General features: G+C 44.9%; 1 protein-coding gene across 2 annotated transcripts in view; it reads left to right on the top strand.

Annotated features, from left to right (window-relative positions):
- LOC142251311 (relaxin receptor 1-like) overlaps positions 1-16863 on the top strand; it is a 1991578-nt gene that overhangs the window by 1725262 nt on the left and 249453 nt on the right. For both annotated transcript variants that reach the window (XM_075323995.1, XM_075323994.1), the window contains 2 exons: positions 1680-1751; positions 3220-3449. In XM_075323995.1, coding sequence (XP_075180110.1) covers positions 1680-1751; positions 3220-3449 — 302 coding nt within the window. The remainder of the gene's footprint in view (positions 1-1679; positions 1752-3219; positions 3450-16863) is intronic.

Here is a 16863-nt window from a genome sequence, read left to right as displayed (position 1 = left end):
ACAGAAAGCGTCCCTTGAGAGTTTTTTTTAAGTTCTTCCTTTTGTTTAAAAGCTTCTTTGATTACTAATTTTCTAATACTCTCTCTCTCCAGAGAAACACCAAGCTTGCGGGCCATTTCCCCATTCAAACACATAAAAGCTGGTCGTGAAAATAATGAAATAGGCACACTATCCTTTACAACAAGCTCTATGATCTGTTTTTCTAAATGTATCTACTGTCATTGTCACAGTAACTTTGTCACTGACAAAATATCTTGCAACTGATGGCTGAAAAGTTCTCTGCTCCTCTGTTTGGCTGGAAGAGCTGGGCACTGGTTCACTGGTTTGGATGCAGTCTCTCATCCACTGCTTTCAGTACTTCTGGATGAAAGCGCTGTAAATGTCTCTTTAGATTAGAAGCTCTGGTAGGAGCATTTTTATCTTTGCCTGAATATGCACTCATCTTGGCTTCACAGCATTTGTTTTCGTCTGGATCATTTGTCATACACTGACAGACATAATGTTTTCTATCTTGAGTGATGGTGAAATGTTCAAATACAGCTGATTTAATGTGATGCTTCTTTGACATTCTCAGGTTTTTAATTCTGCATTCACAATCCAAATGACAATTGTTTTTCCTAAAAACAATTGTACAAAATGATTGCCAGGTCGTACAACTGATATAGTGGTCAGTAATACTGTTATTATTCCTCATATACTCACAGTTAACTGATGCAAAGTTTGTTGAAAGGATAATACTTCTTACAGTCTTCCTCTTCTGAGTAGCAGGCAGCTGTGAGATGCTTGGAAGACGCACACCTAGTATGATATAGTCTAGAGGAGGAGCTTTACTACTAAGAATTTGCAACACATTTTCAGTTTCATACATTGTAAGTAGGGGGGTTGGGGCAGCATGAGGTTAACCAAGTATAAGATTAGATAAGGGCAGTGGAGAACAGTGACACACAAGAAGTAAGAAATGTCTCTATCTCCAGCAGAACTGCTTATCACTGTTGTTCATAGTTTGATAGAACATATATATTTGAGTAACATTTATAAAATTCATATGAAAGTTCAATTATGAAATATTAATACATTTTTTTTAAAGCTGGAGTCGGAGTCGGTACATTTCTACCGACTCAGAGTCCGACTCCGACTCCAACCAAAACTAACTCCGACTCCACGACTCCGACTCCACAGCCCTGGTGGCGTCACGGACTAAATCCCCAAACAAACCACCCCCTTTTCACTCACAGGCGAGGAGCGCCGCTCAAGTCCCCGGATCCAGCCCACCGCTCGAGCCACCGAGCAGCAGCCGCAGCGCTGGACCCAAGCGTTAGCGAGCGCAGCGCCCAGCCGGCCGCGACAAATACTGTAATGCAACTTTCTGAGTTTGGCAGCAGCATGTAATAGGTTTACAGTCATGGGCCATGCTCCATGCCACCCACGTTTCTGCACGCAAGTCATGAGTGTACCACACAGCCATTACCTGCTAGATATGGGCCAAGCTCACCCTGTGAACCCGCTCCATACACCCGCCACCTACTTGCGCCATACATGTATTCGGATGCCGGTAAGGGGTTAATCAGTGTAAAAAACGATTAGGCAAAAACAAAAGCTTTAAAACATTTGATAAACTTGCATCAGATGAAATGGTTATATTTTAATTTATCTAATGTACATACATTTTTTGTTCATAGAATCATGGAGGACATTGAGATTCCAAATATACACAACCGAATGTTTTCCAGTCTGGTTAACCTGTCTCATATGTAAGTAGAAATAAAACCTAGAAGAAAATGTAATAAATAAATCAGAAATTTAAATGGGGGGTTCACGACTCAAACAGCATCTTCTCAATTGGTATGTTTCCTCCATCTAAAATAATGAACCTTATACTCATCTCCGGTGCTGTTCCAGCAGTGTCGGCCTTCAGACAAGTCGCTTACATCCAGAGGACGTGCGCTCTGCTCTCTCACGTCCTCTAGATGTATGTGATATGCTCAAAGGTGAGTAAAGTGAAGTGGCCACTGATTGGCTGCCAGGTGTGCGTGACATCACACAGTTATATAATCCTAGGAACACAGTGCCGCTAGCACCAGAATGGTGCCGACACCAGAGGGGAGTAAAAGTTTTATTATTTTAAAAAGGGGAAACATACGGCTTGAGAAGGGGTTGTTCGACTCGTGTTCAACCCCTTTATAACATGGTGGTAAAGGGAATCTGTCAGAATATTGTTATGTTGTTCGGTGAAATATTATGTCATCCATAATTGTACTGATGAAATCTCTTGCCAATTGACTTTAAAATCACTGTTTTAATTAATTTGTAAATGAGGAGTGTTAGGGGTACTTCTCACATAGCGAGATTGCTGCTGAGTCACAAGTTTTGTGACATACCAGTGACCTCATCAGCGATCTCGCTGTGTGTGACACTAAGCAGCAACCTGGCCCCTGCTGTGAAATCGCTGATCGTTACACACTGTTCTGGTTCATTTTTTGCTCGTTGGTCTCCTGCTGTGCAGCACACATCGGCGTGTTTGATGGTGGGAGACTAACGAGCACCCACTCTGTGTAAGCAGTGTACTCTGGTAACCAGGGTAAATATCGGGTAACTAAGCAAAGCGCTTTGCTTAGTAACCCGATGTGTACCCTGGTTACCAAGCGCAGAGTCCCTGGTGACTGGTGGCTGGTCGCTGGTGAAATCTGCCTGATTGACAGCTCACCAACGACCCTGTAGTGACGCACCAGCGATCCTGACCAGGTCAAATTGTGGTTGAATCGCTGGTACGTCATTTAGTGAGACGGTACCCTTAAAGCCCTTCCTCTTCCTTCCCCACTCTATTCACCACTAAGGCCTTCCTTCCTCTACTTCACTGACAGCTCATTGACTGTGTGATCAAGTGAAGCTGACAATCAAGCAGAGGATAGAGGAATGACCTCATAAACAGTTTGTGGGGTGGATTGTTCTAACAGATTCCCTTTATAAAGTATGATCTGGGAAAAGGAAGCTACAGAACCACATTATCCACAATCCTGGTCTTTAAATGGTTTTGGGATAACCAAAAAAGCATCAGGGACAGTGCATGCATCGGTGTAATGTGCAATGTGCGGAAAAATCATTGCTGTGTCTGGTGCTTAGATATCTTTAAACGATAGCATCAAGCTATAGAAACATTATAGAGGATGTAATGCTACAATTTTATCATGGTGCTTCAATCCTATTTTATTCTTTTCACAGATACTTTAAAAAATTCCAGTACTGTAGCTATGCTCCCCATGTGCGCAGCTGCAAGCCCAATAGTGACGGCATCTCTTCCTTCGAGAACATGCTGGCCAACATTCTGCTCCGGGTTTTTGTCTGGGTGATGGCCTGTGTCACCTGCTTTGGAAACCTGTTTGTAATCTGCATGAGGTCATTCATAGTTACTGAAAATTGCCAGCACACCATGTCCATCAAGTCTCTCTGCTGTGAGTTCTCACCAACACCACACTAAATTCTTACACTTACAGCAAATTAAAAAAAGAGTTGCGTGTATTACACTGGGGGATCTGTCACTAGATTCAGAATACATACTGTATAAATAACTAAATAAATCTCTTAGACCTGATACAGTTGGTGTACTTACTTTGAAAATATATGACAGAATTACTGTGTAATCAATTTACTAAATACCTTTTGATATTATACTGAGCATTTTATGTGTCCAGTTCCATGAAATTCTCATTTTAATATCAGGATTACACATCAATTCTATCAATGAGGTCTTATTAACAATGTATGCAGTTTGGATGGTAAAATTTAGTGACAGATCCTCTATAAACACAACCCTAAATGTGTTTAATGTTTAAATGTGCTCTACTTCTTAACTCTGTAATAATAATTGAGGTTTATTAGGGCTCGTGCGCACGTTGCGTAATTGCATGCATTTATGCTGCGTATTGCACTGCAGCATAAATGCATGCACCCTGCGTCCCCTGCACAATCTATGTAGATTGTGCATGATACGTGCGCACAATGCTTTTATGAATGCAGTAATTTGGGTGCTAAAGTTTTGACCCAAATCCGTGCGTTCATAAAATGAGCATGTCAATTATTCCGTGCGCTATGGATGCAGCTCCCACTCTGTCTATGGTGGGGGCAGCAGCCATAGCGCATGAAATCAGCTTTATTTGCACAGAAAAACTGCATCTACTAGGCAGTGTTTCTGCAGTGATTTGACGCGCACATGTGCTGTCAAATCACTGCAGAATATTCAGCAGCTTCATGCGCATGAGCCCTTACTCAATATTGCTATACTGAAAAATGTATATTTAACCATATAACAGTGGGAACAGGAGTAAACTAAGGGTATGTGCACACGTAAAGTATTTGGTGCAGAAATTTCTGCACCATTTCTTCACGTCTTGGCAGGAAAAATGCAGCTTCAAAAACACTAAAAGAATTGACATGCTGCAGATTTATTTCGGCACAAAATCTTCAAGGAAAAAATCTCAACGTGTGCCCCACACTTCAGGATTCTCATTTACTTGTTGGCATCAGGAAACCCTGCAGGTTTTGTGACAATTCTGCACTGAAAAACACATCAAAACAGGTGAAAAATCTGCAAGGTATGTACACAGCCTAACCCTGCCCACGTGCAGCATCCAGTGAGTGCAGAGGTTTGCAGGAATTTTTCTCAGCCTCTTTAGGCCGCTGTAAGATGAAGACCAGCCTGAGAAAGCTTTCACACACTACTAGTGATGGGCGGACCCGGATTGTAAAAGTCCAGACCTGCGCGGGTTCAAAGGTACCTGAGTGCCGGGCCCGGAATTCTCAGGGAATTCCGGGTATTGATCCGGATCTGGCACTCGGGTAATAAAAAAAAAAATGGAAAAATAAAGAAATAAAAAAAACAAAGCATGCTATTGTGGCGCCCCTGAGGCTTCAGTCACCACAGGGTACTGCACCTCACCACAGGTGCAGTATTCATCCCGGGTAAGGGGGAGGTCATTGCCAGTAAACCACCACAATCCACCAAAACGCACAGTTAGTTGCCCATCCACCGTAACTGGGTTAGTTTAGGGTAATTTGGACGGTCACCACATAGTATGGGACCTCTCACCCACTAGTTCAGCAACCTGGGAGGGTGGAGCGACACAACGGGGAGCAAGACAACACACACACACAGACTTGCAGTCAGTGACGATCAGTCAGTGAGACAGGAACAAGTGAGACGTAGGGAGAACATGGTCGCTGAGGGGAGAGCTGCACCATAGCTCCCTCAGGGCCGAGCACACAGAACAGGGTGCAAAGCCCTAGGCTGGTGGGGACTGCACATCTCGCCAGCAGAATCCGCTGAGAAGAGGATTTCAAGGGTTCTGGGCCACGCAAAGCTCGGGGCACAGCAGCATATAGAGCCAGGAGTCGTAACAACAGAGCGGCACCAGTAATGGATTTGAGCTGCTTGCCATACGGGACAGGAACGGGGTCCATTCAAGGACTCAGGTCCCCATGTGGCTTCAGGCCGCAGGGACTCACACAACACGGTGCAGGGAGGGAGGACTCACAGTAAGAAAAACTGGTTCTGACCTCCGAACTATCCGGGATCGGCTGGGGCCCATGACAGCAGAGTTCAGCAGTCCAAAGGCGGTGACATCTCAGTGAGTAAAGAACTTTAATTGCAACCTCTGTGTTGGCCAATCCTTCCCGCGCCCCTTTATTAGAGTGGACTACTACTCTCAACCTCTCTTTGGGCCCGAGCTCTGCATGTGGAGAGCTGTACCAACCTAGCTGCACTACCACCGGTCCTCAGAGGAAACCCTTTGCAGCGGCGGCTCCCATATTATAGCCGCACACCACATGTAGCATCACGAATAACTACTATCCCCATCATCGTCCCCCCCATTTATTGACACCACCAGGGTCACAGAACTGGGCCTAGCCGCTGTGACATCCCAACTCCCTCACCAACCTGGTGACGAGTAACCCTTGGGACCCCGTAGGCGCATGACTATGTTGAGGAGAGCCATAAGATTAAATACTTAATTAACCTCTTGACAAGGGATTGTGGGAAATATGTCGATTTGCCTTACATAATTCAGGTTTCAGATCATATACATGACACAGATATAAAGATGGCCGCCATTTCCTGTTATCCACACCTTGCTTGGAATGCAAGGAATGTCCAGATGAAAGAAGACCACCATATAAGGGAAGACCCCTGGTCAAGCTAGAAGACCAACCCAAAGATCAGATGACATCACAGACCAAACCATCAGCATGGATGCACCAGATGACGTCCCTCCCATCATCATGGTTTCATCCACTGAAGTCAGACGCACCCATCAACAGCAACACGGATCTCCCCATTGGCTAGCTCATGAACTGTCCCACTAAATGGGCATATCTGAACTTGTGTACACCCCTAGCCTATATCAAGAGGACGCATGTTCCTTCTCTGTCTGTTTGGTGCCATTTCTACTGTGACCAAGAAGAGATTTCATATCCGACTGTGTCTAGTGTGAATTCTTTTATGCATGCACTTGGCCCATATCAATTCGGCCAGGCAGTAGGCAACTAGTGATCTCTGGTTAAGAGTTCACCCTAACAACTATACTTACGGAGTCTTAGGCATGGCTGTATCTGCTTCCAGGTACTCTCATTCTACTTCTGGGTCTGTGCATTATCCTTCATTCATATGCACTGCCTCCCCCACCCACCGGTGTCTGTGACAGTCGCAGTTACACAGCACTCCCACCCTGAGTGATAGCGTGTCTGATGCTTCCAATCACAGAGCCTGTTTGCATGTTTATATTGTACAGTAAATATAAATAAAAATATTGGCGTGGGTTTCCTCCATATTATAATACCCAGCACATAGAAAACATACGGCTATAGGCTGCAGCCTCCAGATTATCTTAGCTGTGTATCAAAATAAGCACAGAACCACATGCAGCTTTTTTTTTTTTTAATTATTTAAATAACTAATTTAAAAAACGTCTTATGGCCTCCCCTCAGTTTTGAAACCCAGTCAAGATAAAGCCCAGCAGCTGGGCGTTGGTATTCTCAAGCTGCAGAGACTCATGCTGAAAATAGCAGCATGCACCCACCCAAGATTGTCGCATCTATTACATGCAACAATCCCGGAACTTTACTCGGCTTTTTCCGATTGCCCTGGTGCAGTGGCAATTGGGGTAATAAGAGGTTAATCGCAGCTCATAGCTGCCACTAAGCCCTAGATTAGTAATTGGAGGCGTCAATGAGACCTCCCCATTACTAATCTGTAAGTGAAAAGAAATAAATAAACACAAACACTGAAAAAATCCATAATTTGAAATACAATGCTAAAAAGCACCATATTTCACCACTTCATTAAACCCCATAACACCCAGGTCTGACGTAATCCACACGAGCTCCCACAATGATTCCAGCTCTGCTACATCTGAAGTGTCAGCGCGTGATCATGGAACATGACCGCCCACTGTGGACTTCAGGCAGAGACTGAGCAGCAATGAGCGGTGACGTTACTCAGGTTAGTTGTGGCCACAGCTGGAGGTTCCCACTGTCCTCAACTGAGGTGCCTCACAGAATTTTTATAATGTTGAGCCGTGAAAATGAAGAAAATACATTTTTACTTGAAAAATGTTGCTTTAACCCCCAAATCTTTCATTTTCACAAGCGTAACAGGAGAAAATGCACAGTTAGGCTATGTGCCCACGGTGCTTTTTTTTCAGCACAAAAAAAAGCTGCTTTTTTCTGTGCTTCTTTTCATGCTTTCATGCTTTTTTTCATGCTTCTTTTCATGCTTTCATGCTTATTTTCTTGCTTCTTTTCATGCTTTTTTTCTTGCTTTTTTTCATGCTTCTTTTCATGCTTCTTTTCATGCTTTTTTCCTGCTTTTTTTCATGCTTTCATGCTTTTTTTCCTGCTTTTTTTCATGCTTCTTTTCATGCTTTTTTTGTTACTATTGAATGCTTGTTTCAGCTCATTAAAGTTGGATATGAAAATAAAGGTGTTCTGATATCATTTCCTTCTTCAACCCATTTTCTTCAATCTCCATTTTGGAATAAAAGTGACAGGAAAATGATGATCTATTAGATCGTTTACCAGCACCGCTATTTACCGGCTCATGCAGGTGAATAGCGGTGCCGGGAATCAGGTGCTCGGAGATCACCGTTGCTATAGCAACCTGCTCATTAGGTTACTATGGCAACAGTGGTAGCGGTGATGTCACCGCTTACCAACCTGCAGTCTCTGCTAACTCATTGAGTGATTAGACAGCACGGGGATTTGAAGCGTTCTTCCTCCCCCGTGCTTTCTGATATAGCAGAGCTAGATCGGTGACAGAAGACCAGGATTGAGGAGGGGTGAGAGAGAGTAAAAAAATGGAGTCCCTAAGTGTGTCTGTGTATTTATTTTTAATAAAGTATTTTTTGTGTGGTGTCTTTTTTTAACCCTTTATTGGAGATTCTTAATATCCGGGTCAAACTTGGCTTCACATTAAGAATCTCGGGCTTAATACCAGCTGGTAAAACAAAGCTGGTATTAACCCCTTATTACCCAGCGTGCCACCTGGCACCATGTCCACTGGAAGAGTTGGATACAGCGCCAAAAGATGGCGCTTCTATGAAAGCACCATTTTCTGGGGCAGCTGCGGACTGCAATACACAGCGGGTGGCCCAGAAAGCTTGGGCCACTCAGCGTTGCGGTTTCCAGTCCCCAGCTGTCTGGTTGTACCTGGCTGGACACAAAAATTGGGCTAAGCCCATGGAATTTTTTTTTTAATTTTTTGGCAAAAAAACTTAAGAAAAAAGGGCTTAACTGGATTTTTCATTGCCAGTGAAGGTAACACCAAGCAGGAGGGGTTAGCAGCCAGTAGCTGTTTAAGTTACCCTAGCAATAGAAAATACAGCGAGAGCCTAAGCATTTTTTTTTTACTCCTAACCCTTTTGGGTTATGTGTTTGTTTTTTTGTTTTTTTTTTTAATGAATTAAAAAAAAAATCGACATGGGCTTCGCCATATTTTTGTATGCCAGCCAGGTACAGCAGGCAGGTACGGGTGGCCTCCAACCCCCAGCTGCCTATTTGTACCCAGCTGGGAACCAAAAATATAGGGAAGCCCTTTTTTTAATTATTTCATGAATTTCATAAAATAATTTTAAAAAAAAAACGACATGGGCTTCGCCCAATTTATGTGTCCAGCCAGGTACAACTAGGCAGCTGGGGACTGGAATCCGCAGTACAGGGTGGCCCAAGCTTTCTGGGCCCCCCCACTGTGAATTGCAGTCCACAGCTGCCCCAGAAAATGGCGCATTCATAGGAAGCGCCATCTTCTGGTGCTGTATCCAACTCTTCCAGCGGCCCTGGTATCAGGTGGCTCACTGGGTAATAATGGGGTTAGGGCCAGCTTTGTATTATCAGCTGGCCCTAAGCCTGAAATTCATGGTGTCACGCCAATATTAGACATAGCCACCATGAATTTCTAGTAAAGATAAAAAAAACACAACACAGAGAAAAATATTTTTTATTAGAAATAAAACACAACACAATTAGTGACTCCATCTTTATTGAACTAAAGAACCCCCCTCCGCTGTAGTCCTGGGTCGAGGGTCCCTTGATGTCCAATCCGAATCCAATATCATCTGATTGAAAGGCAAACTGATCAGATGATGACACATCATCTGATCGGTTTGCCTTCTGATCAGATGATATTGGATTCAGGTCTTTGAACCTGACACAGGTTCAAGGACCTGAAACAGATTACACATCAGCTGATTGTCTAAAAGTCCCATGGGCTCCAGGACCCGCTGGTAAGCAGCTGATGCTATCACCTGATAGCATCATCCGATCATTTACGTCCAGGGAAGATCAGCTGATTCATCATCTGCTTGTTAAAAAGCTGGCAAGCTGTTCACCGCTGGACGTAAACAATCAGCTGCTTACCGGGAGGTCCTGGAGCCCATCGGACGTGACCCAGGAGACTGCAGAGAGGTGAGTAAGGTGAAGAGTTCATGCCAGCAGCGGATCTCCTACATGAACTGTATTCAACTTGTGACATCCCCGGACCTCCCTGTAGAGTGGTGTCGGTAAAACACTGCAAGAATACTGAATGTCTGGTGCAAGGCACAAGGTGAACACAGTTCATGCAGGAGGATCACCGGGGTTTTTCGGGGTTCACCTTGACGTCAGCGGGGGTTGCCTGCATTTATGTGGCATAGGCTGTGCACCAGGCATTCAGTATTCTTGCGGTGTTTTACCGCGACATCTCTTTGCAGGGAAGTCCGGGGATGTCAGGAGGCGAATACAATTCATGCTGGAGAATTACCGGGGGCTTTCCTGGAGATCCCCCGCTGGGATTAACTATTCACCTTGTGATGTCAGCGGGGGTCCCTGCATTGTTTAATGCCACATGTCACTGCAGAGAAGTTCCGGATGTCACAATGTGAATACAATTCATGCAGGGGGATTACCGAGCAATGCCGCCCACATTCTTGGAGATCCCCGCTGGGATGAACTCTTTACATTGTGACATCAGCGGCGGTCCATGCATTGTTTACCGCGACACCTCGCTGTATAAGTTCGGGGATGTCACAAGGTGAATACAATTCATACAGGGGGATTACTGTGGGATTTCCTGGAGATCCCCCGCTGTGATGAACTCTTTACCTTGTGACGTCAGCGGGGGTCCCTGCAGAGGTGTCGCGCTAAACAATGGGAGATAAGATAACAGCTGCCCATGCTGGCTATGTGGCTTTCTTCTATGAAGGAATCTACATAGCCATAGCTTTCTTTTCTCCCTAAAAACGCCCAAACGCATAAAATATAAAGCAACGTGGGCATTACACATGCGTTTTTTCTTGCTTTTTTCCCTGACTCCATTGAAGTCAATTGGGGAAAAAAGCAGGAAAAAACGCTAAAACAATTGATATGCGCATGTTGCTTCTTTTTTCAGCAAGAAAAAAAGCAACTGAAAAAGAAGCAACGTGGGCACAGCAAGTCCTGATTCTCATAGACTTTGCTGGGATGCTTTTTCCTTGCTTTTATTGATTAAAAAAAAGCAATGAAAAACGCTAGAAAAAACGCTGTAAAAACGCCCTGTGGGCACAAGGCCTAACAATTGATGTGCCATTTCTCCTTAGTACACCAATACCCCATATGTGGTGGACAGCAAGGTTCGGAAGGAAAGGCATGTCGTATAACTTTTTGAATGAAAAATTGTCTGGAACTGTTTTTACTATGGTAACCGGACATAATGCAATATATAATTTGTTGTTCAATTTTATTGGAGTTCACCATTACCCCATATGTGGTTGAAAACAGTACAACTTGAAGAGAAGGAGTGCTATATCTGAGTTCATATTTGGCTGGAATAATCTGTGGGTCCTATGTCATATTGGCACAGCCCCTGAGGTACCAGAACAGCAGAAACCTCCACAAGTGACCCCATATTACAAACTGCACCCTTCAATTAATTCATTAAGGGGTGCAGTGAGCATATTAATATTACAGGTGTGTCTCAAAATTTTATACTATTGACAGTGAAGAAAAAAATAATTACAATTTTACCACTAAAATGTTTTAACTGCAGATTTCCAAATTTCACAAGGAATAGGTAAACAAGGTCCAATAATATGTTATACAGTTTCTCCTGAGCACGGCAATACCCCACATGTGACTGTACACCACACTGCAGAGTTTGGGAGGGAAGAAGCGCCATTTAATTTTTGGATCACAGATTTTCCTATAATAGTTTCCGGACTCCATTTTCAGAGCCCCTAGGAACCAGAAAAGCAGAAATCCCTTCTAGTGACCACATTTTGGAAACTATGCCCTCTGGGAGTTCAACTATGGGTGCATTAATGATTTATTTTCTGGAAAACACCCATGAAGTAAAACGCAGTGATTGTTGCAGAATTAAAAAATGCAAATAAGCTCTTGTAATGCCCTGTACATTGTAGTGGCCATTGATTGCGCCCAGCTTGTGCTCTGGAGACAAACACCCTGTCAATTAAGTGGACTTGCTCACTACAAGAATACTAAACATGTGGACATTAACTGTGGTTTAGACACACTGGGGTTCAGAATGGAGGAGGCATTTTGATTTGGGATAGATTTTGCTGGATTTCTTCTTGAGGGAGGGAAACATAGCGCTTTTCCAGAGCCTTTTAGCGAACGGTAACGTGGAAGCCCCTTATATTTCCATCAACAGATTACAGACCTGAATGAGGACTTGTATTTTTGAGGCTTGAGTTGAATGTTAATTGGTGGCAATTTGACTAAGGCCAGAGTCACACTTGCGAGTGCCTCGCGTGTAACTCGCGCGAGTCTCTCATTGCATCACCCAGCACGGCCGCACACTCTCCTGACAGGAGCGGGTCGGCTGCATGTATTTCTATGTAGCTGAGACGCTCCTGTCCGGTGAGTGTGCGGCCATGACGGGTGATGCAATGAGAGACTTGCGCGAATTACATGTGAGGCACTCGCAAGTGTGACTCTGGCCTTAGAGAGCATTCTGGATCAGTTCACATTTATCCTGTAGTCTACGCTGAGCACATCTGGGTTTCCATCTATAGTGGGGAAAAAAATTATTAAATCAGCCACCAATTGTGCAAGTTCTCCCACTTAAAAAAATTAGAGAGGCCTGTAATTGACATCATAGGTAGACCGCAACTATGAGAGACAAAATGAGAAAACAATCCAGAAAATCACCTTGTCTGATTTGACAAGATTTTTTTTTTAAATTATGGTGGAAAATAAGTATTTGGTCAATAACAAAAGTTCATCTCAATATTTTGTTATATATCCTTTGTTAGCAATGACGGAGGTCAAACATTTTCTGTAAGTCTTCACAAGGTTGGCACACACTGTTGGTGGTATGTTGGCCCCTTCCTCCATGCAGATCGCCTCTAGAGCAGTGATGTTTTGAGCCTGTCACTGGGCAACACGGACTTTCAGCTCCCGCCAAAGGTTTTCAATGGAGTTGAGATCTTGGAAATGGCTAGGCCACTCCAGGACCTTCAAATGCTTCTTATCAAGCCACTCCTTCAGTGCCCTGGTGGTGTGCTTGGGATCATTATCATGCTAAAAGACCCAGCCACGTTTCATCTTCAATGCCCTTGCTGATGGAGGGAGGTTTGCATTCAAAATCTCACAATACATGGCCCCATTTATTCTTTCATGGATTAGTCATCCTGGTCTCTTTACAGAGAAACAGCCCAAAGCATGATGTTGCGACCCCCATGATTCACAGTAGGTATGGTGTTCTGTGGATGCAACTCAGCATTCTGTCTCCTCCAAACACGACGAGTTGTATTTCTACCAAACAGTTCTACTTTGGTTTCATCAGACCATATGACATTCTCCCAATACTCTTCTGGATTATCCCAATGGTCTCTAGCAAACTTCAAACGGACATGTACTGGCTTAAGCAGGGGAACACGTCTGGCACTGCAGTTCATTCACTAGGTCCCCCCATGTGGTTTTGGGATTTTTGCTCACCGTTCTTGCTATCATTTTGACCCCACAGGGTGAGATCTTGCATGGAGCCCCAGATCGAGGGAGATTATCAGTGGTATTGTATGTCTTACATTTTCTTATTATTGCTCCCACAGTTGATTTCATCACACCAAGCTGCTTGCCTATTGCAGATCCAGTCTTCCCAGCCTGGTGCAGGACTACAATTTTGTTTCTCGTGTCCTTCGACAGCTCTTTGGTCTTCACCATAGTGGAGTTTGGAGTGTGACTGAGGTTGTGAACAGGTGTCTTTTAAGCCAGCTTTACACCTTACAATTAGGTATGCGATCTCGTATGCGATGTGACACGCCCAGGTCGCATATGCGATTGAATGAGATTGCACGTAGGTCGTTCATTTGCTGTCACACGTGCGTTAGTAGCCTATGTTAAATTGATCAATTTTGTGTGCGATCCTTTAGATCATGTGTTCTGTGACGTATGCATTGGGAACCTTTTTTTCTTTTTATTTATTGACTTGCCAAGCGTGTGTAATGTGTAGGGATGCGTTTTTACTATGTCATCTGCCATTCAGCTCTGCTACATGGCCGCTGACAGCAGACACAGACAGCCATGCAGCAGAGCTGAATGGCAGATGACAGCAGACACAGACAGAGCCGCACTGTCAGAATGAACTCGGGTGAACTTCACCCGACTTCATTGTCATGCTGCGGCTCTGTCTGTGTCGCGTCCTGATTAGCGGTCACCAGTGAAAACTCACCGGTGACCGCTAAACTCCTGAGTAACTGAATTGAGCAGCCCTCTCTCATATACTCACCGATCCCCGATCCCCGGCGCTGCACGGCATTCACACTGCTCCGGCGGCTTTTACTGTTTTGAAAAAGCCGGCCGCCCATTAAACAATCTCGTATTCCCTGCTTACCCCGCCCACCGGCGCCTATCATTGGTTACAGTGAGACACGCCCCCCACGCTGAGTGACAGGTGTCACACTGCACCCAATCACAGCAGCCGGTGGGCGTGTCTATACTGTGTAGTGAAATAAATAATTAAATAATTAAAAAAAACGGCGTGCGGTCCCCCCCAATTTTAAAACCAGCCAGATAAAGCCATACGGCTGAAGGCTGGTATTCTCAGGATGGGGAGCTCCACGTTATGGGGAGCCCCCCAGCCTAACAATATCAGCCAACAGCCGCCCAGAATTGCCGCATACATTATATGCGACAGTTCTGGGACTTTACCCGGCTCTTCCCGATTTACCCTGGTGCGTTGGCAAATCGGGGTAATAAGGAGTTATTGGCAGCCCATAGCTGCCAATAAGTCCTAGATTAATCATGTCAGGCGTCTATGAGACACCTTCCATGATTAATCTGTAAATTACAGTAAATAAACACACACACCCGAAAAAATCCTTTATTGGAAATAAAAAACACACACACATTCCCTGGTTCACCACTTTAATCAGCCCCAAAAAGCCCTCCTTGTCCGGCGTAATCCAGGATGCTCCAGCGTCGCATCCAGCGCTGCTGCATGGAGGTGACCGGAGCTGCAGAAGACACCGCCGCTCCGGTCACCTCCACGCAGCTAATGAAGACAGCCGTGCGATCAGCTGATCTGTCACTGAGGTTACCCGCTGTCACTGGATCCAGCGGTGGCCGCGGGTAACCTCAGTGACAGCTCAGCTGATCGCGCTACTCACCGCCGCTCCGGTCAGCTCCAGTCAGCAACTGAGGTGAGTAGCGCGATCAGCTGAGCTGTCACTGAGGTTACCCGCGGCCACCGCTGGATCCAGTGACAGCGGGTAACCTCAGTGACAGATCAGCTGATTGCACGGCTGTCTTCATTAGCTGCGTGGAGGTGACCGGAGTGGCGGTGTCTTCTGCAGCTCCGGTCACCTCCATGCAGCAGCGCTGGATGCGACGCTGGAGCATCCTGGATTACGCCGGACAAGGAGGGCTTTTTGGGGCTGATTAAAGTGGTGAACCAGGGAATGTGTGTGTGTTTTTTATTTCCAATAAAGGATTTTTTCGGGCGTGTGTGTTTATTTACTGTAATTTACAGATTAATCATGGAAGGTGTCTCATAGACGCCTGACATGATTAATCTAGGACTTATTGGCAGCTATGGGCTGCCAATAACTCCTTATTACCCCGATTTGCCAACGCACCAGGGTAAATCGGGAAGAGCCGGGTAAAGTCCCAGAACTGTCGCATATAATGTATGCGGCAATTCTGGGCGGCTGTTGGCTGATATTGTTAGGCTGGGGGGCTCCCCAGAACGTGGAGCTCCCCATCCTGAGAATACCAGCCTTCAGCCGTATGGCTTTATCTGGCTGGTTTTAAAATTGGGGGGGACCGCACGCCGTTTTTTTAAATTATTTAATTATTTATTTCACTACACAGTATAGACACGCCCACTGGCTGCTGTGATTGGGTGCAGTGTGACACCTGTCACTCAGCGTGGGGGGCGTGTCTCACTGTAACAAATCATAGGCGCCGGTGGGTGGGGTAAGCAGGGAATACGAGATTGTTTAATGGGCGGCCGGCTTTTTCAAAACAGTAAAAGCCGCCGGAGCAGTGTGAATGCCGTGCAGAGCCGCGCCGGGGATCGGGGATCGGTGAGTATATGAGAGAGGGGGTAAGAGGGATAGACTGACATGGACAGAGAGAGAAGGACAGAGATAGTGACGGACTGACAGAGATTAGTGCATGACAGACATTGTGAGGCGCTTCAGAACGCAGCTTTTCAGCTGCGCTCTGAAGCAGACCTTTTTTAAGCTGCGGTGCAGAGCGCACACCTGCGCACATAGCCTCAGACATCAAAATCGTATGATGGATGTCACACGTTACAATTGACTAGTTTCGTACTACTAAACGTCCAATGTATGAGGAATAAACGACGTGTATGCGATCACCGTATTTTCGTTCAATATCGATCGCATGTAGGTTTCACACGCAAATACATCACGAACGATGCCGGATGTGCGTCACTTACAACTTGACCCCGACGGCGGATTGAAAGATCTATTGAAGTGTGTAAAGCAGGATTAATACTGATAAAAAGTTCAAACAGGTACCATTACTACAGATAACGAGTGGAGGACAGAGGAGCCTCTTAAATAAGTTACAAGTCTGTGCTTTGAGAGTCAGAAATCTTGCATGTTTTTAGATGACTAAATACTTATTTTCCATCATAATTTGCAAAACAAAATCTTGCCAAATCAGAGAAGGTGATTTTCTAAATTGTTTCCTCATTTTGTCTTTCATAGTTGTGGTCTACCTATGATATCAATTACAGGCCTCTCTCATCTTTTAATTGGGAGAACTTGCACAAGTGGTGGATGACTAAATACTTTTTTCCCCACTGTACATCTCCGAAATACATGATGCAGGTGAAACTCCCGACAGATCCATTCACTATGATAAGGCAGCTCA

The sequence above is a fragment of the Anomaloglossus baeobatrachus genome, chromosome 9 (assembly GCF_048569485.1).
Source record: "Anomaloglossus baeobatrachus isolate aAnoBae1 chromosome 9, aAnoBae1.hap1, whole genome shotgun sequence".
Lineage (NCBI taxonomy): Eukaryota > Metazoa > Chordata > Amphibia > Anura > Aromobatidae > Anomaloglossus > Anomaloglossus baeobatrachus.
The sequence above is the reverse complement of the archived record's forward strand: the minus strand, read 5'-3'. Positions and strand labels throughout refer to the sequence as shown.